Source organism: Coloeus monedula (genome assembly GCF_965178545.1).
Source record: "Coloeus monedula genome assembly, chromosome: 1".
NCBI classification, from domain to species: Eukaryota; Metazoa; Chordata; class Aves; order Passeriformes; family Corvidae; genus Coloeus; species Coloeus monedula.
Genome location: NC_138781.1, coordinates 139,378,664 through 139,403,097, shown reverse-complemented (window position 1 = coordinate 139,403,097; position 24,434 = coordinate 139,378,664). Strand labels below are relative to the sequence as shown.

General features: G+C 36.4%; 1 protein-coding gene across 24 annotated transcripts in view; it reads right to left on the bottom strand.

The window, feature by feature from the left end:
- Positions 1-24,434, bottom strand: part of RIMS2 (regulating synaptic membrane exocytosis 2) — a gene marked incomplete at both ends in the record, with an annotated part of 450,969 nt that overhangs the window by 308,744 nt on the left and 117,791 nt on the right. For 12 of the 24 annotated variants that reach the window (XM_082292390.1, XM_082292395.1, XM_082292402.1 and 9 more), the window contains one exon: positions 3,313-3,434. The exons of the other annotated variants lie outside the window; for them this stretch is intronic. In XM_082292390.1, coding sequence (XP_082148516.1) covers positions 3,313-3,434 — 122 coding nt within the window. Of the gene's footprint in view, positions 1-3,312; positions 3,435-24,434 lie in introns of those variants that run through there. 24 annotated transcript variants of the gene reach the window in all.

Genomic DNA, 24,434 nt, shown 5'->3' with positions numbered 1-24,434 from the left:
ATGTCACTGAAAGTAATCAGACAAATTTTAGACTGCAAAACAAGCAAACCTCCTTTAGATGCTGTTGTAAAATTTGGATGTAGTGTAAGCACATCATGTGTTTTCATAAAAGGTCTTCTGATTTCTTTTCTGGACGTATGAAGAATTTATTCCATAAACTAGCTATTTGCCAAATGCTCAAAATGCAAAACAATTCCTATGGTTTCCCAGCATGAGAACATTCTAATAATTTTTCAATAAAAAATAACTTACTACCCAGGAAATAGCACCAAAATCTCCAACACAAGTGAAACACAATTTTGAGGTAAAATGATAGCTCTTACTGCTTCAGCTGGCTGGAGTTGGTAATGTCAGACAGAGCTGTGTGGAACAGGAGGGAGGCCCAGCAAACCAGCTCTCTCTTTTACACTCACAGTAGCATCTTACAGGAAAGTGCTGCCCTGTAGCTGGCAAACGAGAACTCAGCTGCAATATTCCTCCATTAGAAGCTCTGGGAGGGGATAACTAAGCCCATTTAAATGCTGAAATCAATCTAACTCACAAGGAGCTTAGCATCGTTTGGGTCCTCTCACATCAGCTACTGCAAAGCCAAACTATGCAAATAAAAATCCAACTCATGTAAAGTTTTTATGGGAAATGATAAAAAACAGTTTAATGTGTGTTCCTGTCAATGTTTAGCATAGCATCAGAGAGCAAAGCCCGATACCTGTCCTTCCTTCAACAAAATCTCAGCATATCTAAACTTTCTGAAGAACAAGAACTCCAAGAATAGATATGAAAATTACGAGGAATGTGTATTCAATTACAGTTACCTGTATAGTACCTCATTTCCTACGACTTTCTGGTTTACATTTCATTATCTACACTACAATTTGTATGCATTAACCTGTTTTCTTCACATTATTACTTTGTGAAAGCAGCAGTTAATCACTCTGTGTGTAATGTCAGCCTTTATCTTTCTGGACTCTGACTTGTACTTTTTAGATGTAAAAACAGAAAAAAACTCATTCAAAAGAGAAAGGATCACCAAAGGACAAAATACATAACTTTGAAGACTGAAGAGAAAGACCACATTATACCTCATCAAAGCAAACTCTTTTACATGCTGGAGGTACACCACCAGTTCTGAAGCATTAACTCTTAACGCATGAACAATTAGTTTTTAGAAAGTGCATTACATTTATCGTGCAAAGCTTTAAGTCAAAAATCTACCTAAATTATATACTACATTGATTTACTTTTAAGAAATAGAACACTTTTTTTTTAATCAGTAAGACAATCAAAGGACTACTCTCTGAAATAAATGCCAGTGAGATTTTTAATTACTTTAATGATTTAATAGATGACTTCTTCAAAGCCCTTTTATCAAGTTTAAAATACAAATACTTATTTGGATAAGGGAATCTTTTTACTCAATTACCTTAAAAACTTTCACCTAACTTTAGTGTCAGAAGACAGAGAAAGCACAAATTATTCTCTCACAATTACTGCTGCATATTGTTTAAAAATTGCACAATGTTTTCTTGAGGCCAAAAGCATTGATACCTAGAAAAACACGACACTGCTCCTTATAAATACAGAAATATTCTCATCCCAAGTACAACAGCCTATAATAGGTAGGAGGCTCAGTTTCCTAACAATCCTTTCTTGTTTGCCAGTTTTCTAGAATAAATATACTCCTAATCTCAGGCACAGCAAATGAATAAAATGACTCTGTCTTTTGATTTGATACCATATGCAGCTTTTGCCAAAGTCTCACAAGCAAAAAAAACACCAAAAAGCACCATGCACATGTATCTGTAAAAAAAAATTATCAAAAAGCATGCACCTTGATCTACAAAAAGCATGTACTCTGATCTGCAAAAGCAGATCCAAGGAATCAGGACTGGGATGGTAGCTGATTAGAGCAGTTGCTAAGGGCTTTGTTGGTTGCTGCAGGCCTGAAACTATGCACTTGGAAATATGCACAGTTTTACAATCACAGCTGATAATACATAAATTATTGCTCCATTTTGTAGAGCTTCAAATATTTCACAGTATACCCAAGGGACATAAGAAAAATTTCATTGAATACAGATTTAATATATACCTAAAAATACCTTAATTCATAACAGTGATTATGATTGCTAAAACTAGCTACATAATTTTGCATACCTAATTAGAAATTCATAACCAAGATAACAAAACTTGAGAACAGTAACATTAAATAAATATTAAAATATTTTAAAAGGAAATATCAGCAGTAAGGGAGAGAATCCTTACAATGAAATTCTGGGAAATAAAATTCTAAGAAATTTCTGAACTATTAAGTGCAAATATCCCTGTATTTAAGAAATAATATCCCATTTTTAAAAGATTTCTCCCACAGAGACAGAGAAGATTAAAATGCTGGATATAGTCTCTGCCTATTACTTCCACCCTTTTTCCAGAATGTTTCCATCAGTGCACTACCTTTATAAAAAACTACAGGATTGTTTTTCTTCCTGACCTGTGCTCCCACTCTCTTAGATAAAATTATTCTTTTTTTTTTTTGGTTAATATTTAATAGCAGTATGAAAAAGTTCTAAACAACGGTGCTATAATATGTTTACTGAATAATGACACAGAAATGAGGCATAATTAATTCATTTTACCCCTCCAAAAATCCTAAGAAACCAATTCAATAACTGTCTCACACCAATAAACAACAACTTCACCCTATCATTTCTAATTCCCACAAAATAACACTATTCACAAAAGGATACCCTACAGAGCTGACTGACCTGCTGCAAAGCATCCACTAATCAGCTATAATTTGGCCAGTTAAAAAGATTATTGAAAAGCATCACACACAGGATCTAAATCTTCTAAAAATAAGGAACTGCTTTCTATTTTGCAAAAGGTATGCATGACTACAATTTGCATCTTCCAATAAATTATGTATGGTTAAACAGACACATCTCTGAGCATTTAATCTTTTCACTGCCATATCCACACAGAAATCATTTTCTCTGACAAATTTGTTTATGAATATTTAATATACTTTAAGGATTACAGCTAATAATGCTAGCTTCTAATGGCAGCTAATGTACTTGAAAGATACATAACCATCTTAAATATTTTATTCTATCTTTGCTGGCTTCATTTCTGCAGATTGAGTTCTCATGTAAACACTTACATAAAACATAAAAACACTAACAGACTCACTGCTACCCTGAAAATATTAGTATCTAGGAGTGCAATTATAAAATACCCCACTGAAAAGCATGCAGATAGATTGCCATCAGCATAAAAATAGAAATGATAAAGCAAAAATGTTTCATTTCTACTTACCCAGTGTTGTTCAACGTTTGTCCAAAAAGATCATTTTGTAAAATATTTGGAGGGGATGAGAAAACCCCATGAAAATGAGATAAAACAGAATTGCAGACCTGGCGCAGTGTTTCAAATTGCATTTTCTCTCTTTCTTTCCCTTCTATTTTTCTTCACCACCTGTCTTAAAAGTCATCTATTTTGTACACACCATCAAATACAAATATGCCAATCAAGTTCCATATTTCTCCTGATCTCTGTAAAAACTGTGCCTAAATGAGCAGGGGCTGATAGTTAATTGTACAGTCATTATTCTTCTAATTCAGTCGTAGAAGATTTAGTACCCGAGCGGCTTTCTCCTGACTGTAGCAAGAATTCTAAACAGCAGTAAGCTTTTTGGGCATTCCCAGCTGAAGTGTGAAGCTGAGCTGCTTTCATGTACTCTACTCATATTTCTCTAAGCCTATTAAAAACACGCAGTGAATAGATGCTGTCGTCAGGAGTTTCAGCACATCTGGCTGCCAGCAATAAAATCTCAGAAGTAAAAAAAAGGAGGACGAGGCATCCTCACACTGTTACTACTGTCTAAGAGGAGGAGGATTTCTGCATCTTCCCCTCCTCCTTCCCTCCCCTGTAAAAATGACTAATATCCGTGACCATGTATGTAGAATTCTTAATTTTTTTTTAATGTAAAAGCAGCTCTAAAGGGCAGAAAGACCACTCTAAAAATATTCTTCACAATAAAAACATGTAGCACTGAGACTGTAACAATAGATCTTTTGTCTCATATCTGAAAAGCTATACTGTATCTGAGATAACAGGTTTTTCAGTGCAAACATTTAAATGTAGTATCGATTCATGTATACTGAAGCAAACAGTATACATTCTATACATAGCCACTCTGTCAGGGACTGTAAATACAGCATCAAGGCAATGATGTACCATGCCAACTTGAACAACTGCTAAAAGGAGTGGCTGCATTACACATAAGCACTGCATTTTAAAACGAGACATCTTCAGTATCTTTTAAAAGTTTATTGCACTGAATCAGCCATGATAGAGCCGAGAAAAATCAGTCACTTCTTAGGGTGCTCCAAACCTGTCTACTTCCAGGAAAACCCACTATTTTAGGAGCCTGTGTACTGGTACACATAAGTATGGGATATCAAAGAGCAAGAAGCAGAATCTGTCGTCTAACAGAACAGAGTGAGATTTTGCAACATAATGTGCATTGTGAATACCATGAAATGTACAGAAAATAAGTATCCCTGACTAAAAGCCTTTTTTTCCGCTTTTCTTTCAATGCTTGTGCCAGAGGATGATATTACATAACAGTACAGAAAATATTTTATCACTGTCAAATTGAAAAATAACAATTAAAAGTCTTTTCTTTACGATATCTGATTTTCTATCCATAGCTTTTAATATCTTAGCACTAATTACAAAATCTCCAAATAAACCAACATAAAATGAGGTCCATTACTAAAGCTTTTCCACTGAAAACAATTTGAATCTCAGATGATGTGGGAATAAACATCTTTCCAGCTAATTCAAGTGTGTTGATGTGCTCAGAAGGAAGAAGCCATCCAGGCTTCTTTGGCCAGAAGGATGGCAGCTACAACACAGATTTTAAAAGAAAAAAGAAATAGGAACAAATTCATCTCCTGCCCGCCCCCCAAAAAAATATAGAAGACTCCCCACTACCGTTCATGTTAATTTTTTTTTTTTAATTGTGAAAATATCTGCTAATAAAGCTGTTTGCAAAACCCATGTGAAACCCTAAAAATACTACCCAAAATAGTTTTTAATACCGATTTTTCTGTCCATAGCATACTGTGCATTTGTGTTAAAACAGGCTCTATGTCTGTCAAAGCTGGTAAATTTTGAGATCCTGAAGTAGGAACTGATGGATATTCGTGGCTATCTTGCTGTAATAAAATGAAATAGTAATACTTGTGAACCAGCTTACCTGTATTACAGGGAATTTGTGTTTAGAATATAAGAAAATTTGCCTTTACATTCATTCCATCAAAAAAAATCCCAAATTTTCTTATCTGCTCCAAGAAACAAAATCATCTTGTCACAAAAGATTCAAGTCATTCCAATCAGTATAATATGCACCACTTAACAGTTCACAGACAATGTTGTCCATGGAGTAGGTACAAGACCAGTATTTTATCATATATTTCAAGTATATTACCATTTTGTTGTGTGCCTTATGAGTGGTCATCACAATCAAAATACTCCTGTAGTTGCAACCAAGTTTTGAACATTTGACATTCATCCTTCTATGTCTTCATTCTCAGATATTTAAAATGGAAATTATGGTATACATTCTTTTTTTTTTCTTTTTCCTATTTTTTTTTAAGCTTGTTCTAAAACTACTCACAAAACACACATATTTGAAACTTTTAATTTTTTGATTTAATTTTGGGTAAGGAATAAAGAGTACTCTGCAGATACTCATGCATGTAAAATGTTTCATAGGGCAAAAATAAAAGTAAAAGAATACTTTTAAAGGCAAATACCTCATAGTTGCTGCTAGCAGAATATTCAGCCATAATGAAATGGTGTTTGTGCAAATACGTATTTTTTCAGACATCTGGAATTTTCATCAAAATTGAATTTACTGTTGATTTAAAATGCTATTTTTTATTTCAAAGAATGAAAATGAATGGTACAGAATAAAACAGAATTGCCTTTCTTTCCTGACCCTTCTAACGAACTCCAAGAGACCCTTTTGCCAATAAACTGCTTCCTGTATTTATTAGGTTGCCTACAGTATTGTATTGACCCTATAATGTGGACTTCCTACTAACATCTCTTTTTAGGTAAATTCCAAAATTTCATCATTCATCTGAGAAGAATCAATGAAGTAAGGAGACCTAACAAGAAAAAGCTGAAGGGAATGGAATAAATGAGCATGAGCAGAGTAGGCTCTGCCCACTGAAGCACCCATCCTTTGAGAATCAGAATGCAACTGACAATCAAAAGTCAGTAGAACCACACATAAAATTTATCTTCTGTACATTGCTACTGTTTGAGAACAAAATAGTACAGGTACTAGTTACCTTAGGTCAATGCTGTTATGGATCTTCAAATGCATCACTGTTTCTTGTACTAAAAAATTCCTATTGTGAAGGGCAGTGATTTAGTGTAATTTCTACGATTCAGGAAATTATACCCTCAGCATTCCCAAATTAAAAGCTTCACATAAGAATGTGGGAAAAGATAGTGATTAGTTTTCTACCTATTTGATATTTAACTTGAGATCTCCTTTTCTGTCCTTCAGGGCTCTCACTCCACGCTCTCCAATACCTGTATTAGAAGAAAAAGAGGTCCTATATGCACAGGCTTCTTTTTTTTTAGAACACCCCTAATTGTGTACTTAATAAGCACCAGGTAAGCCAAGCTCTGCTCAAGCACTTGTGTTTCTAGCATTTCCTATCCTTTGAGGGCTTCACTTTGACAGTGATCTTTATTATGGTATTTGGTGTATTTGTACTTGATAAAATATATATGTACATGCTTTTGCTATGTATGGTTTAACAATGATAAATTTCATTTACAGACCAATTTCATAGAGGATTTCATAGAAATGAAGACCAAGTACTTCAAAGATATTGCAGAGAAAGAGCAAAATGAGTACCAGATAGTCTGAACAACTACCTGACATGGTTGGCAGCCTATTTCAAAATGAAAAGACAAGCCTGAGAAAGCATCATTGGATCCATTAAGCCAAGCTACATTGAGGTCCATACACATACCTCTCTCTGTAGCCAAACCGAATCTTAATAAGCACCCAGCAGCTACAAGTTTTTAAGAAGAAAAATTATTCTAGAAAGCTCCCAAATATGGGCATTTTTCAATTTATATAAAATGTTTCTATTTCAAACATAAGATTAAACTTCCTTGAATTGATTCTAGATTTCAGAAACATGAATCTGTTATACAAAAAAGTTGACAATATGTACAAATGTTTGTTATCTCAAACATTACTTACATGCATCGCTTCTTATTATAGGCATATAAAAAAGATTTCACAGGACATTGTATTTTAATCAAGGTGAAGTCATACAACCCTATTAAAGCTATACATTACAGCTTATAAGGCAAAGATTTTTCTGTGATAAAACACACTATCAAGAACAATTTTGGATTCAATTCCATTCTAATCTACTGGATAGTATGTAAGTATAGTTGGACGGAAAAGCAGAAGAAAATGGTAGAGCTGAGTCACTAAGAGTTTGGGGATAAAAGTGGGATTTTTTAAATGTACAGAAAGTCTAATGTCTACTGTTTTTTCCATCTAGATACTACAAAAAGTTTTGTAATTAATAGCACATAAATACCTGTATTACACCACCACTGCTCTCCAATACGCCCTTATCAAAGCATTTCATTAAATACTCATTATTAGAAATTTTTGACTGACATTCATTATGAAAAGAAAAAACTTCTGAACAAATTCTTTTCAAACAGATAAGTTAACAATAGTGGCCTTGGACATTATATAGTGTTGTATTATTACTGTTGATCAGGCTACTCCTTTTGGGTCAGCAAACTGATGCTCCAAGGTGGGACATGATTTTAAGGAATATTGGAAATTCCATTCAAGGATGGACATTTCACTTCACTACTGCAAGCGATGCAAGCAGACTTTCTTTTGGGATAAAGCACACACTCATTTGTATTTCATCACATCAATGTTCAAAGGTTCAGTTTCACAAGAGAAGTTCAGCAACTAATGCAAAATCTACAACTGTAAATTTAAACACATACAACAGGAACCAGAGAAGTCAGTATTCTGAATACTTACTATAGGAAATAATAAAGAAAGGGATACTGAGAAAGCCTCAAACTCAAAAGGATAAAAGTACCTAAATCCAGGCTACAGGGAAGCATCAGTCTCTGTCCAAGAATTGTAAAAATGAATCCTCTCGTTGTGCTGGCACCTGAGCAGTCATTCAAAATGCACCATTCTTCTTATTACAAGTAGTTGGGCAGTTAGAACAATGTTAGGAAGCATGGAAAACTGAGTCCCAGGCTTCTCTACTGGCTTCCTAAAATATATCCACAAAGCTTTTATCAACACCCCTCTGGTTATTCCTAAGGGAATTTGTCTTTGCTGTTGACGCTGTTCTCTCTCACGTAAAATAATTAAATATTGAAAGAACTATTTAATTCACTGAGTTAAACATTAATCAAGAATGGAAAAGTGATACTTATTTTAATCCTTGGTAGTCAGGTCACAGATCTACAATGGAAGATACTGAAATTCCAGCTAAGAGACCAACCCTTGTTACAGAAAATATCCACAACCAGAGTATAGTTATATAAAAGAAAGTAAATGCATCTTCATCTTACACCATAAAATACTGGGGTTTTCTTTCTGGTGTTTTATTCCCAGTATCTTCACATTTCTTTGTTTCTTTAATTTTTGAGGCATTCCATCTATATTCATTTAATTCTTTTCAGTGTCCTTCTTCATATTTCTCCCATGTAGCCATTTAAAAGTAATCTATACTCTCCCTTTAGTATAAGTTACACTGTTTAAGCCAATATATGAGACTTAGAAGCCTGGACAGTCCATTCATCCCTTTTCCCCTCCATATTACCATCTATCATCATAACTAATATGCTTGAGGAGACAGGTTAATTTCATAGGGCATAAGTGTTTATATAGTTAAATTCCAACAATCTCTGTGAAAATTTGTATCATCACAGGAGGAGAAAGACCCCAGTCAGTGTGCATAGAGGAAGAGTGGGTAGAACTGAGAGCCATCACTCATTGACTTTCACAGCAGAAAGACTGTCAAGAGTATGGTCAGCAAATAGTGACAACACTGCCATCTGAACTTTGACAAAATTATCAAAAGTGATAGGAAAAGATGCTTAAGTTATTGAGGTCCTTCACCACATCACAGAAGAAACAGGACAGAAAAACATGAGATACCATTATAGGCTGTACTGATTCTGGAGATCATGGAACTGCCTTTCCAGGTGTATTTAACTCCCTCTTCTTCATTTTCCCTCAGACTTGCTGTCACTGACATCCCATGCACAAAGGACTCACAAAAGTTCATCTCCTGTTCCACCAGCAGTAATACCAAACAACAAAATAATAGTAATTTATCCTCAGAATAAGTTTCAAAAAACAGTTAATTATCACAAACCTTGTAAGCATATTCTCTATTAAATATTTTAGGATATGAAGCTTAAGTGATGTGATTAAGGCTGCAGGTAAGAGTAATGTCACTGGTCCACACAAGAGGTGTTGACCCCAAGCCCCTCTCATACTTGCTGCATAGGATACTAGAACTTTGCTGTTCCAAAGTCTGTTGAGCTACACTCCTTGTAGCATCAACTGTTTAAGTAGCCGAATTCCAGTGAAATCAGGGATAACACTGCATGCCAACAGTCTTTGGATTAAGGCCCAAAAGCGCAGTTCAACACTATGCCTCTAGCACGTTTCCAAATACTGGAACTGCTCTAGTGCCAGTGGAGGCAGTCTGTGCACTGTTCCTCAGTCACAAACTCACCCAGCAAGGGCAACAATACTCAAAAAGGTTAAGAGGATGCTCTGATTAACCTGCTTACATTGAGGATAAAATAAATTGTCAGTTTACCTTTAGCACCTTTACAGGTATCTGGATATTCCCATCTCTGAAAATTCTCAGTTCTTATGTCTTCAATACACAAGGAAAGAAAGGTAAGCAACTGTTTACTTTCTAATAAAAGACAAAACTAACCCTGACATGTATAGATTCTCAAGGAAGTCAGGGAGTACAAAGTACATCAGCCCAAAAAGCCAAGTCTTGATGGGAAATTCCAGATTAGCTTTGGACTTCCTAAGCAGAAAAGTGCCAACTTTCCTTAATTAGTTGTGCTGAGTTCTGTGAGGATACAATGTAACTCATTTGCCTGTATCTCATCATGGTCTAAGGAAAGAAATTATCATGATCCACTGATCAGAATGGCTTTAAAACATTCTAAAATGTGGCAAGCAAGTTAAACACGATATTTTGCCTGCATACTTACTAGTTAGGAAAGACCATATTCTACAAATAAAATACTTGGAAGCTGAGATTTTATATTTTTTTAATCACTTTCTGTTTAATGAAATTCTAAATCTATCAAAGGAAAAAATAAAGACTTGTGAAAGTTAAATGCCAGATGACTTAAAATAAATACTTCTACTGATAAAATAATTCTACATTTTTTAAAACTCAGATAACACAAAGGTAGGTCTAACTTCTTTCCGTACCCAGATACTAGGAAATGTGCCATATGTTCACTTGGGAAATCCTACTGTTAAGCCTGGTATGGACACATACGAAAACTGGCACTGACCACACACAAATTGCGCATTTGAGTATGACAGAGGAAAAAAACAAACAAATTAGACAAGGGAAATAGGAAAATGATAATTTGAAAACCTTCTGCTATTTATTATGATAGACTATACCACAACAGTACTAATTCTTAAAATGAATCAGTAAGTATGCCTCACACCTGGGTATACCTCCCAGTATAATTATTTCTAAGATATCTTTAAGATTAATAACTTTGACTTAATGGTTAATTTCCTTAGCTCAATACAGATTATGGCTTCTCAAACCTCTCTGCGGAATTCTCTTTAATACGTTAGCTGAAAGGCAATACGGGAAATTTTATTTAAATATGACAAGGCATAGAATAGTTGAAAATAATTACATAATATGTATCATTTTAATTTCCCTTATCTTTTTCCTTCTGAATATTACACAATATATACAGCTTGCCTGATCTGCAATAAAACTCCAGTGCCTTGTTCTACCTCACTGCCCACAGTTCTGGGCATTTCTAAGTATTCCTTGCTAAGGGAAGTCTATGCTTAAAAATGAAGATGTTACTGATTTTAGGCAGATTCAGAGGTCGTATTTAGATTGTTTGACCTTAATAACAAAGACAATCGGATTCATCCCACCTAAATGTAGATGGCTAAGGAGTGCAGTTTAGAAAGCTAGCCACCTTTTTCTTTCTGTATAGTTAATAGAAAGAAAGGGGAACATGTAGGGGGAAAAAAATCATGTGACCCAAAATTACATGAGCACCCAAAAATAGGTTTAATGAAGTGTTCTTATGCTTGTCTAATTACTTTATTTATGAGGTAGGAATATAAATCTGTGGTTGCATTTCTATTGCTAGATCTGAGAACACTTTCCAATTCCTGTCTTAGCTGTGTTCTGACACCATACCTGAAAAAAATCCAGGTGTGTGCATTCTCTTTCTTTTTCCAACTCATGCGTTTTCTCCACATATAACACAGGTATTTTAGGGATCTTCATGTTTTCTAGCAAAACTCCTATTAATGGCAGACGTCACATATAAAAAAGAAGCCTTCAAATCCAGGGATATGGGGTTTTTAAACCATTATCCTGACCTAAGACGTAATTTATATAAAGAGCTACTGAGGCAGAAATTGCATTTGGCAAACAAGAGAAACCAACCCATTTGTCTAATAAATGTACAAATCAATTCTTCAACCTGCAAGAGCATGATTCTATTTTGTACTAAAATAATTCCTACATGCTACTAATTTTTTTTTTTTTTCATTTCTGCAGGGCTGGTCAGTTTCCTACAGGAGAAATTCATCTCCAAAAAATAAATTTCTGGAAACTCTGGGTTAAATGATGATCCCATAATCAGTTCCCTGCTTTCCTCAGAGCTCTGATAGTTTACTGAAATGGCTAGGCATCCTAGCCTTTTAGTATAAATACATACATTTGTCCATGTCCATACATGTAGTGTATAATATATAAAATTTCTAGAAGTATTAAAGGAGTACTACTAAGGTTGAAGAATCAGAGTCAGAAAAGGTCCAAGTGAGACTTCATTCCCCTGGCTAAAAGAATAGTTCCTTTACCCAACAGGAACATCAAGTTTTTTATACACTGATTGAAGAAGTAGAGAAGTACATGGATACAGAAGGCCCAATATTCAGTAGATGCTGCACCTTGCAGAATGTGTGGTTTAGAATAATATATTTCAACTAATTTTACCTTCAGCTGACTTAAAATTAATTGATATTTCCTTGCACCTCATTATAGTACATGAATCCTGCTTTATGCCTCATTTGCAGTTCAGGATGGTTCACCAATGAGATGTGTCTCACTAGACAAGAACTACTGGCCTAGAACAGAGATGTGATTGATTTTTGCAACAGTGCACTGAAAACTTCATCTGCTACAAAAGAGATTTTAGTTCCTCACTTTCATAAAAGGGGATCATTTTTCACCTTTCAAAAACACAAAATGTGATTTAAAATACTACTAACAAAGTATTATGCATGATTAATAACATAAAATACTAATAGCAGAACCTGAAGATACACTCACTAACAGTTTCCAGATACCTGTCTTTCCTCTCCATTTCAAGATGAGGTATTCAAGGTGCAAGTTGATTTCTTCAGTGCTCACAGGCAGTTTGTACTTATATCCCTTATTCTCCAAGTTACAGAAATTTAAGCAGTCAGCAAAAAATAAATCCTACGACAATCCAATGATGATTACCAACTACATAAATGCTCCCAGCACAGAAATTATTCCAATACACACGCTCAGATAAAGAGACAATGTTTTCTTCATGAAAGACACAGTTACCACAGTTATGACATCCTTTGCACAAGCTCTTTTTTGGTGAGCAGGCTGATCATAAAGTTCCTTGTTATGTAAAGAAAGTAACAGTTACATTGATCCTGAAATCCATGGTGGTTATACACTGCAGAAATTGGCTCTCATTCACAATGAATTTGGGAGTTTAATTAATTTTAGAAATTACTTTTATTCACTTGGAAAATATCTTGAGATTTATTGCTGTATCTCTACTTTCAGATGACTGATTTGGTTCTTAAAGGTCCAAACTTGTGTTGAGTGTCAATGTGTCCAGGTGATCTGTGATGGAAACAAAGACTAATATATGTGCAAACTAAAAGATAGATCGTTGTACAAATGACAGTAAGATTAATATCAGTCTTTTCATTTAGTTTAACAGAAGCTATGACAACACATCTATGCACTAGATTGTTTATTAATTTTTGCTGTTCAGTATACTGATAAAAAATTTGAGTCTTCCATATCTTGGGGATGAGTTCAAAGAGACTAATTTATCTTCCTTTCCTGTCATTATGAGATTTATGGTCTCCTGGGTTGCTCCTATATTCAGCTTATTGGAATACCAGAAAAATATTTTCCTGCTGATCACACACTTCTGGAATTTATTTCCTTTGACAGTGCCATGGAGCCTGGGTTTTATAAGCATTAAGGCTGTGTAAATATTTTACTTTGGAAAGATTTCCATTTAATACAGGAGTTCTATTTTAGTGGCATAAAGGCAGCATTGGCCATTTGGGAAGGGAGTTAGGGTTAATTTCATAATTGATTGTTGCAACTGTAAGGCTTCATGATACTTGGTGACATACCACAGAATAAATTTCTAAATTAATCTCATTTTCAGAGACCAAAAAAAGTGCTTCTGAAAGAAAAATCTGTATGCCCCTTAGAGAGTGAAATTTAAAATCCCTGCCTTGAGTGAAATCTCCTGGTTTGGTTAGCTTCACCAGGCTTAATGCCGAAAACAACTGGCAGCTTTTGAGAATATCTACCAAAAGGACACAAACATTCTTGTAAATGCTCTTGGTTACTTGAAGGAGGAGCAAAGAAGTAAAGTAGGTAAAAATTATCCAGATCTATGTTAGTGCATCAGTCATTACTGCAATGCAGTTTATCACTGTCCAAAACAATTTTTTTGAGAAGTTGAGACACTGTTAGTACTGCACTTAATATCCAAAGCTCCAGAGTTTGAGTCCCATCCACAAAATATTCCTATCTTTTCCATTATTTTAGTGATGTATCTTCCTCTTTTCCTTCTTATTCTGGTTCTCAGGGTCTTTATATTTGATATTCTAATTTTGGAAAGAATGTCTGCATTAAAAAAAATCTGCTGAGTAGAAATTAAATTATTCTTTACTTCAATTTTACTTTATTCAGAAGAGTAAATATCTTGCTTCAAATATTGATATACATTTTGTAAATGAAAGTCAATTCTTCAGTCTTCATTGTATGTACTTGAGACATGAGAAGCACCCCAAATTTACATTGTTTTATAAGAAATGCATATCCAAGTTAAATTTGGTTTCTTTCAAGAATAACTTTTTGTTCTAGATCCTGTTAATAAATGGTACAGGAAGATTAATCACTACATGTCCATTTTAGGAATAAAATGCAATTATCTCATCCTAGTGAGGAGGTGGAATTGCTGAACTAACCTTTGAGTTGTCAAATTTCTTATATTCAAGGGTTGAGATTGTCGAACTAATTGTGATTCCTCTTCTAGCTTAAATATTTTTCACAGTTCTAACTGCAGCGTAAAGATACAACTGAAGAAGGTCATTTTTTTGTCAGCCCAGCACCTCATGCCAGAGTCAAAAAGATTCAATTAAAATTAATCTACCTCTTGGAAAAAAAAAATGAGTTTGTGCACTGATTTGGAACTTTAGACTACAATGTCTTTCTGAAGCTTCCCAATTTATTTGGTATTATAAAGTAAATCAGATGTTTTTTGCTTTAATCTCCTCTGCCTTGCTAGGCATTTTTAAAATTTTTTAAGTGATCATCAAGAACTCATTTTAAGTCCAGAATTTTCACAAATTCATTACAAATGTAACCTCTTGCAGCTAAAATGCATTTCTTTCTATCCCAACATTGCCATAAAAACTCTTGTCCTTGCCATTTTCTTTTTACAAAGAGAATGGGGTTTCTGCAGCAAAGTTCATGGTTCATCCTATTACAAGCTGCATAATAGAAACTTGCTTAGGCAGATAAATTATATCTAGGGACCAATTCAAGCATATAATACCAGCTGACAAAACACTGGACCAGAAATTTGGAAAACTGTGTTTGGAGCAACTTAACCTCTTGATATTCTATGAAGATGATACAGTGACTGAGGTCCCTAATAGCATTCTCAGAAAGCTCAGTGCTGCAGAACCGGGTATTTGCTGATGTCATTTTCTAAAAACACCAGGGCATAATTACAAGGCACAGTGTTGCATAGTGCAGGAAGTCAGAACAAGTTCCATGTATACACAGCCCATTGCATATCATATACAGATATTACCTTGGATTTTAAAACTTCACTTTAAGAGTCACTGACTTCAGGTCACCTACATTTGCTACTTAACTTGAAATGACATTGTACTGCACTAATTTGCTGAAACTATTCCCTTAAAATGTCTGTGGCTGTCTTCATTCTGGTTCATAGAGAATGTAGAGAGCTCTGTTTTTTTCTGAAAGGCACAAATTAAGATCTCTCAAAGCTTGGGAGAGAAGTGTCCAATCAGTTCACCACAAAACTGAAAGGACGCTTAGGAATGGTTGAGAAATTGTTGGTTGTAAAGTGAGGAAAAGAAGTAAACTACACCAAGGGGAAAGTAAAAGAAGTGGCTTAGAGAAGAAAAGAATGTCTGGGTTTAGGTGAACAAAGATCATGAGTATATCTTTGAAAGCACCTTCAGTGTCTAGCCAGCACTTGGTTTCGTTTCTCACACCAGTGAGAAAAAGATGGTGATATGCAAAAGAAATGAGGCAATAAAACAACTAACTAAATAATTCTATAAGGACATTTCAGAGTAGGCAAAGGGATGAAAGGATTTGTCTTGAGGAAGGGGCAGAAAAAGAAACAGAATAATCATGATAAAGATGAGGTAGAAAAGAAAATCGTCGAATTACAAAAATATGGTCACCTTGGTCCTATTAAATTCATTTTTGTTACATTTTTTCCTCAAATCTGACTTAATAAAATAGATTGACAGTTACTAAAATTTTTTATTTTACCATGTAAAAGATAAGTGACAACTAAATTGCACTACATAAGTGATTTCTTTATCATTTGTGACTTCTAGAGACACAAAAGAAAAGCCAAAGAATTTGCACCAGTAGCAACTATGAAGACTCATTTTTTTATTTTGGTCTATATAGCTATGGTAAAAAGTATGAAAACAAAAAGCCATTCATTGAATTGCTTACTGCAGATCCCAGAATCACTTGGCTGCTAGAAACAATAAACTTGTCTTAGCAGAGTTCTTTAACAAATGTTAGAAATTTCCCTCAGCTGCACTCCACAGATGTATCTTATTCACCTTTACACATCATTTTCTTTTAAATACGAAATTTTAAAAAATCTTCTGTTTATATTTCTTAAGAGAACTTAGCCTCCAAAGAACAGAGGACAGTACAACTAAGGATTATGAGCACACAGTGAGCGCTAACATTCGAGTTTATGCAAGGTCAACAAAACTGTACTTGAAGACGATATGCTCAACCCAGAAAGGTATTGGCCTCATTAATTTTAAAAAATAAGTTATAAATGCTGCTACCCTCAATTTTTTCTGATATTGCTTTTTTACAGGATCAGTTTAGTTAAAAGCAAAACTACATTTAGTGTCATAAATGTTAGCTGCAGTCAGTACTTATAAAAATGTTAAATATTCTGATACAAATGATATCTGTGCTTATAGATTTAGGTTATTAACAGTCTTAGCACAGGTGAAGACACAGCTGTGCTATACAGAAATGTAACACTGCAATGGAAGGTCAAACTCCCCTTCAAAGATACCAAATATCAGCACTGAATATCCAGACTTCCCTGAGCTCAGGACTGAGTTAAAGTCAAATAATAAATGATAGCTTTTAATAAGTAACATGCAACAAATGTCAATTGAGAAAAAAAATAAAGTAATCAGTAACAGTAAGCAAAATAAAAACATCACGTTGTAATGGAATTATTTTTGAGAAGGCTCTCTACTGCAAACTGTGAGAATGACATTCTCTAAAATCAACATGAGATTAGCTCACTGCAGAGAATGATTGCAGCTGAGTTAACATTGTCGCTTACAGCTGGAATTAAATATTTTTGTTATGTTCTCAATTAAAACACTCTAGTGTTTGAAAAGGAACATGGCAGTTTTAGACTGTTTATTAAGGTAGGTTAGTTCTGCTACAGTTACAGAATTTTCCTCTTCTCTTTCTCTCTTTTCCAAACAGATTATCTTTCTCAAAAAAAAGGATCCAAAATTGTAGCTAACTTTGGTCAGAGGCCCAATGCTACACAATATAGGTTCCAGAGCTAGATAAAGACTCGTCTTAAAATTATAATAAAAGGTATCTTTTAGTAAAAAATAATCAGTTAAGAGAAAAAAATGGGAGGAAGGGAAGCAATGCACAGCTCAGAAAAACCACACTGAAGTCACAGTGTCACTGCACATCCTGAACGTTGCGCCAGAGTTGACACTGTTCACGTGAGCTAGAGATCCACAAAACCAGTATTAGGAGACAAAGAACTGTACAAGGAGTTCCATTTCTCAGAAAACAGACAGCTCTGCAAAGGTAATGGAGAGTAAAAGCTCCGCCTCTTTTCCAGAAATGAGAACAGAATGCATATGCTACAGTCCATTGCAACCTAACAATGACAGGCAGAAAATAGGTGTACCCACTATAGGTAGTCTGGACTGTTAGTAGACAATGTAAATACCATTCAGGAACTCCTTACAGAGACCTTGCATTACAAATGATATCAAAACCCTTACTCATCTTTGTAAGCAGGTGTAGCTTAATCCTTGTCATAAGTGTCTAATTATTCCATTAAAATTTCCATCTTAAAGGATTTTTGACTTTCTTGGACCCAAGGTACTTATTCTCAATAATTAAATACTGCAATTTCTCTGGCTCTCTTCCCATAAATTTCTATTGCTTCCTCTGTCCAGAGTTTTTATTAAATTATTTTTAATGTCATTTGAGATTGAGACAGCAGATAAACCTAACTTCAGTTTCTACCTGAAAACTGGAACAGCCATTAAATGCTGATCCATGTCCTTAATCCTATGTGTAGAGGAATTAAATAATCAAAAGAGCAGTTCTGTGAATAAAAAACTAATTTATTTGTTCTAAACTGTTATCTCAAGAATCACAGAAAACATACAGTGAAATGAAAGCTAAGAAACAAAAGCAAAACTACGGAGACTAGTTTTAAGTTATTGGTTTTACTTTAAAGCTTTAAAGACTATTAAAGTGGGAAAAAATGCTGGAATGGGAGTAGGAAGATGAATACAAAACCTTATTGAGATGCAGTTCCAATCCTGTAAAACTTCAATCTTTAGCTAATATGTTACAAATACTGTAGGGTACATCTAAAGCCCTTTGCATCTGCTCCAGCACAAGTCACTGAGAGGTCTTTGCAGTCATGCATGGAAATGAATACTGATTCAGTTTGAAACTCAACCTGCAAAATTCTTGTATGGAGTATTAGATTTATTCATTAAGTGAAAGAATATAATTATGCTTTTCAACAGTTGTGGGGGTTTTGCTGTTGTGGTGGTCAACAATCTTTAAAGAAATCATACCATTTTTCATATCTTACATAAAGAATTCCAAAAGGTTTAGAGACCCTGTTTTCTGAGTATGAACAAATCTGCACACAGCTTTATCAGTCTGACTCTTGAATACCAACACACTTATTTTAAATACTGTCTCGACACAATTATTTTAATATTTCTCACTGTCTATAAATATGTCAACAGGTAAAAAAAATTGGTAAAAGAGTTAAAATACCTCTTTTACTTGAAAATCAGGTAAAATACTTTGCTTTCAAATATGCTTAGTCTCCACAGGTCCAAGAAAAGAGGTTTTAACACATCTGGCCTAAAAATCTATCAACTCAGGTACTCAGAAATAGAAAAAATCAAAATCAGAGGTTGCACTACAGTGATGTGTCATAAGTGTTGCAGCAGAAAAATAGTGATAATCTCAAGAAATGGGCAGTTTTCGGCCTTTCCAAAAGAAGTATAATTTACTGACTTTAATGTTACACTGTCATATTTTAAATTGCAATAAATTACCATCAGTGCTGTTCTCAGTGTCAGTTGTTCATGATCCAGCAATTAAAGAAGAATCATTTTAAAAAGATATGAACATGAAACAGATGGACAGACATTTTCATTTTTTAATTCATGCTGCTCTTTCACATTTCTCATCTCACTTATGCCTGCTTTTTCCTCTCTACTCCTTTTCTCCCTTGTTTTGGTCTCTTTTTTCCTCTCTTTTCACACCCTGACATCCACAACTGCAGTCCCAAAAGACAGATCCTACGCTGCCAACTCACACTGGCATTCCTCCGAAGAATGGAAGGATAGGAACACAGGAAACCACTTTCATGCTACTGCCATTGGTAACACAATAGAATAAAGCCTTTATATGTGGAAAGCACATGTATACATTTAATAAAGAATACATGCACAAATCCTGCATTTTCAGACCCAAGTAGCCTCAACACTCTTGTTTGCATTTCTCACTGAGAATAAAATGCATTCTCCAAGACCACTATATAGTGTGTAGAAAACACCCCAAAAATCCTCTTTTTCTTCTGAGGTAAGAGGGTTGATAGAAAATAAACCCCCAAATACATACGTAACTCTGTAAGGAGAAGACAAGGAAGAGGGAAGTAGGATATATCTTTACTGTGTCTGCTGGCCTGGAAAATAAATACCGCTGTTGTGCAACTCTGCAGCTGCTCACTCTCTCAATTTGTTGTTTTCATTCTGGTTTTTATGATTTAATCTCATATCCTTACAGTTAATCTGAAAAGGGTTCAGGCAGCTTTATTTATTAGTCTTGCTTCAGATCATGAGCTTACAGATCATGATCTTTTCCTGTACCAAGAACCAATTCTCTTTTTGTGATAAGGCTCACCCTCTGATAGATGTAGCAGGAATAAATTGACTAAGGACACATTAAAATGAACTTTCTCACAATATTTTCACTTTCTGGTTTTTTCATTGAATCTCATGAAAAATATCCTTGAGGAAGTTTTTCTTCCACTAATACAATGCATGACAAATATATATCGTAAAATTAAAGTTATAATTTTCATATTTTGAAGAACTTTTTGGTTTCATAAAATACAGATTAGGAAAAATAATAGTAATTTTTTTAAACCCTGAAAAATTCACATCTACCTAAACTCCGTAACACCATTTCAGATATATATTAATACCTGTGTCATTGTAACCTTTCTTAGGGAAGATACGAGTCGTTTACTACTTTTAGAGAGCTATGTATACGTACAGAATAAAGAAGCAACACCTCTGGAATGTCACAAAATATTTACAGTCTAAAACACTGAGTTCATATGTGGAAAATTACTGAAATGGCTTTACAATGGATCCTACTAAGACTAAGAAAAATAATTCTTTTACAAGCCAAGTATGGCAACACTATGTAAAGGTCTAACAATTCTAAGGCAAAGAGAATGACAAATAAAAAAGCTTCATATCAGCATTACGGTTCCCGTTTCCCAAATTTTCATATTAGGATGTTGTACACATTTTAAGATCATATCATATCAAATAATATTATACATTATAAATGTGGGCTTTGGAATGAAGAAACCAACCATTTCACAAGCTGATTGCCTGCTGCAAAATGACTGAAAAAAAATACTATGTCTGTTGAAATTATTTCCCTGCTAGAAAGAAAACACATACTGTATGATGAGTAGTGTAGGTCTTGGGAACAACAGACTACTTGAAAGATCTTGATGAAAATAAAATCAGACTCCTTTACCTAATCCAGAATTAACTTGAATCTGTAGATCAAAGAACTGCAGCCACAAATCTACCATCTGTGCTCAGCAGACCTCAGAATAGACCTTCTGAGTCTATGGATTACTTAAAATAATATTTCACATTTCTTTGATTCACGTCATTTTGTAGTTTTCAGGGAGTCTAGTGTTACACCGTATCAGCATTCATACAACCCGCACACAAGCTTGAGTCTGTGGAAACCACTACATACGATCACAGTTCAACTGTGCTGTAGTGGGTTGAACCTGAGTTGATGGACAGTCTTTTAGACTAATGACGCTTCTCCCAATTGACGTGTTTAAACCGCACGGAAAGGCGGGAATTGCCTTTCGTTCCAACTCGCCTGCCAGAAGGTAGAGGAGGCCTCAGAGCCTGCGGGCCCCACTGGGCTGGGCCAGGGCCCCTCCCCCCCTCCCCTTTTCCCAACGCTGCGGCACGGACCCTGGGCAACTGGGGGGGAATTGTCCCAGAGCCACGGGCAGCTCAAACCAGCCAGGGACTGCTACGCAGCTAAACCAGCCATGGACTGCCACACAGCTAAACCAGCCATGGACTGTCACACAGCTAAACCAGCCATGGACTGCCACACGGCTAAACCAGCCAAGGACTGCCACACAGCTAAACCAGCCATGGACTGCTACGCAGCTAAACCAGCCACGGACTGCCACACAGCTAAACCAGCCATGGACTGCCACACAGCTAAACCAGCCAAGGACTGCCACACGGCTAAACCAGCCATGGACTGCTGCACAGCTCAAACCAGCCATGGACTGCCACACAGCTAAACCAGCCATGGACTGCTGCACAGCTCAAACCAGCCATGGACTGCCACACGGCTAAACCAGCCATGGACTGCTACGCAGCTAAACCCAGCCATGGACTGCCACACAGCTAAACCAGCCAAGGACTGCCACACAGCTCAAAGCAGCCATGGACTGCTACGCGGCTCAAACCAGCCATGGACTGCCACACAGCTAAACCAGCCATGGACTGCCACACAGCTCAAAGCAGCCATGGACTGCCACACGGCTAAACCAGCCACGGACTGCCACACAGCTAAACCAGCCAAGGACTGCCACACGGCTAAACCAGCCATGGACTGCTACGCAGCTCAAACCAGCCACGGACTGCCACACAGCTAAACCAGCCATGGACTGCCACACAGCTAAACCAGCCATGGACTGCTACGCGGCTCAAACCAGCCATGGACTGCCACACGGCTAAACCAGCCATGGACTGCCACACGGCTAAACCAGCCATGGACTGCCACACAGCTCAAAGCAGCCATGGACTGCTACGCAGCTCAAACCAGCCATGGACTGCTACGCAGCTAAACCAGCCATGGACTGCCACACAGCTAAACCAGCCATGGACTGCTACGCAGCTCAAACCAGCCATGGACTGCCACACAGCTAAACCCAGCCATGGACTGCCACACAGCTAAACCCAGCCATGGACTGCCACACAGCTAAACCAGCCAAGGACTGCCACACAGCTAAACCCATCCGGCGCGGCTTCCTGGGATCGGCGGGTCCCTCTCCCCTCCACACACAGAGCCGGCAGAGCCAACAGGAGCCGGCAGAGCCTCCTGTCTGCAGCCAGCACACTTCGCGCTGAACTGAACAAGACACCATGCAGCCAGCAGCACAAAGGGAGCGAGGCTTTCTCCACCATAAAGCCTGAGCAAGAACACTCTTCAATGTGACGGATTCAGAGCCAAAGTGAGTCATGTGAGACGGAGCTGAACATGGCGATGGGAGAAAAGAGGGCGGTGCCACGATTCTCAAGCGTAGCTTAAAAAAACTTCTTGCATGCTGTGGTAAGAACCTGTAATATCACAAACTGCTTGTCTCTTTAATCCATTTGAAGTACATGGGGGGATGGAGAATTCATGTGTGGCCCGTGAAGATTTCTGAAGAGTGCCTATGCCAGGATAGATAGTAGCAGTGAGGGGCTTTTAGAGACTTGTGGCAAAGAAAGCCTTTGTGTTCAGGACAAAATAACTCATCCTTAAAAAGGTTAATAACACCATGTGATGGGCCATGTTTGGCAGTGTGAAGGAACTGTGAGATTTTTCATGGGAGAGATGTTTTACACCACAGCAGATTGTTTCTTTCTGGGCAGGTCTGCTGTTGGTGGCGGTTTGGGAACCATGTGCAGCTGAAAAAAAACCCTTTTTTTTTCCTTAAGCCTAAGAAAGAGACTTTTCAAGAACTGCAGCACTGACTAATACCTCATGTTCTGTTATCCTTTGTGCGAGTTGGGTAAAACAAGGAAAGTGCTGGAAGGGGGGGAGAGGGGAGGGGGTTTGCTTTAATTTCTTGTTATTTCTCTTTACTTCTAATTCTGTTAGTAATAAAACTCTCTCTTTGTACTGCAACTGTTTTAAGTTTTGTGCCTGCTTTGCTTTGTCCTAATTCTTATCTCACAGAAGGGAAATAAGTAAGTAATGGATATTTTGAACTAAACCACTACACTGAATTGGTGTTTCCACCCTGTTCACGAACTGAAGCCGCTACATGTGCTTAGCACAAAACCTCCATGTGGTACAAATTACATTAGTCTCACCTCAAACAATGTCAAATACACCATGGCCATTTACTGAATCATACACGTGTGCCTGCTGCCCCTGCCTTACCCACGCATCTACTATATAAAAAGCCGTCAAAGCACCATAGGCCAGATTGTAAGTCCTGTGGTAAAGAATTTAAACTGAAAGAGGATATACTTAGGCTAGATATAAGGAAGAAAATCTTTATTGTGAGGGTGGTAAGGCACTGAAACAGGTTGTCCAGGAAAGCTGTGCATGCTCCATCTCTGGACACGCTCAAGGCCAGGCTGGATGGGGTTTTGAGCAACCTGGTCTAGTGGAAGGTATCCTTGCCCATGGCAAGTGGGGTGGATCTAGATGATTTTAAGGTTTTAGTCTAAGTCATGCTATAAATCTATTATATGAACTAGAAAAAAATGTCATGAGAAACTGTTCTGCTCTTGGTAAGTACAACTTGCTTCTGAACATTTTTTTTTCATTTTACCTTTTTTCTGTAATGGATCCAATATTAGAAAAATGTCCTTGGAGAATGTGCAATCCAAAATCATCCCAGGCTTCTTCAGGCAACAAATTACAGATCAGTCAGAGAAGATCTGTAATCAGGTACCTATCTATCTGTCTAAACAGGCTGGGATCTACCAATTGCAAATGGGATTGTTGCTTACACCAAGGAAACAGAATACTAGTCTAATGGTTGAAACAATAAAATTTTAATGAAGAATAATATACATAAAGAAAACAGGAAGAAAATATGGTGAATACTACTCAAGAATGGAAAAACAAAAAGGCACATCCAGAAACAACATAGTAAGTAATGAGACAGAAAGGACATTGATGATCCTGAGATTAAAGGAGTGAATGTTGCCCTTTACTCTGTGACCAACTTGTCTCCAGATGACCAAGATAAGACATATG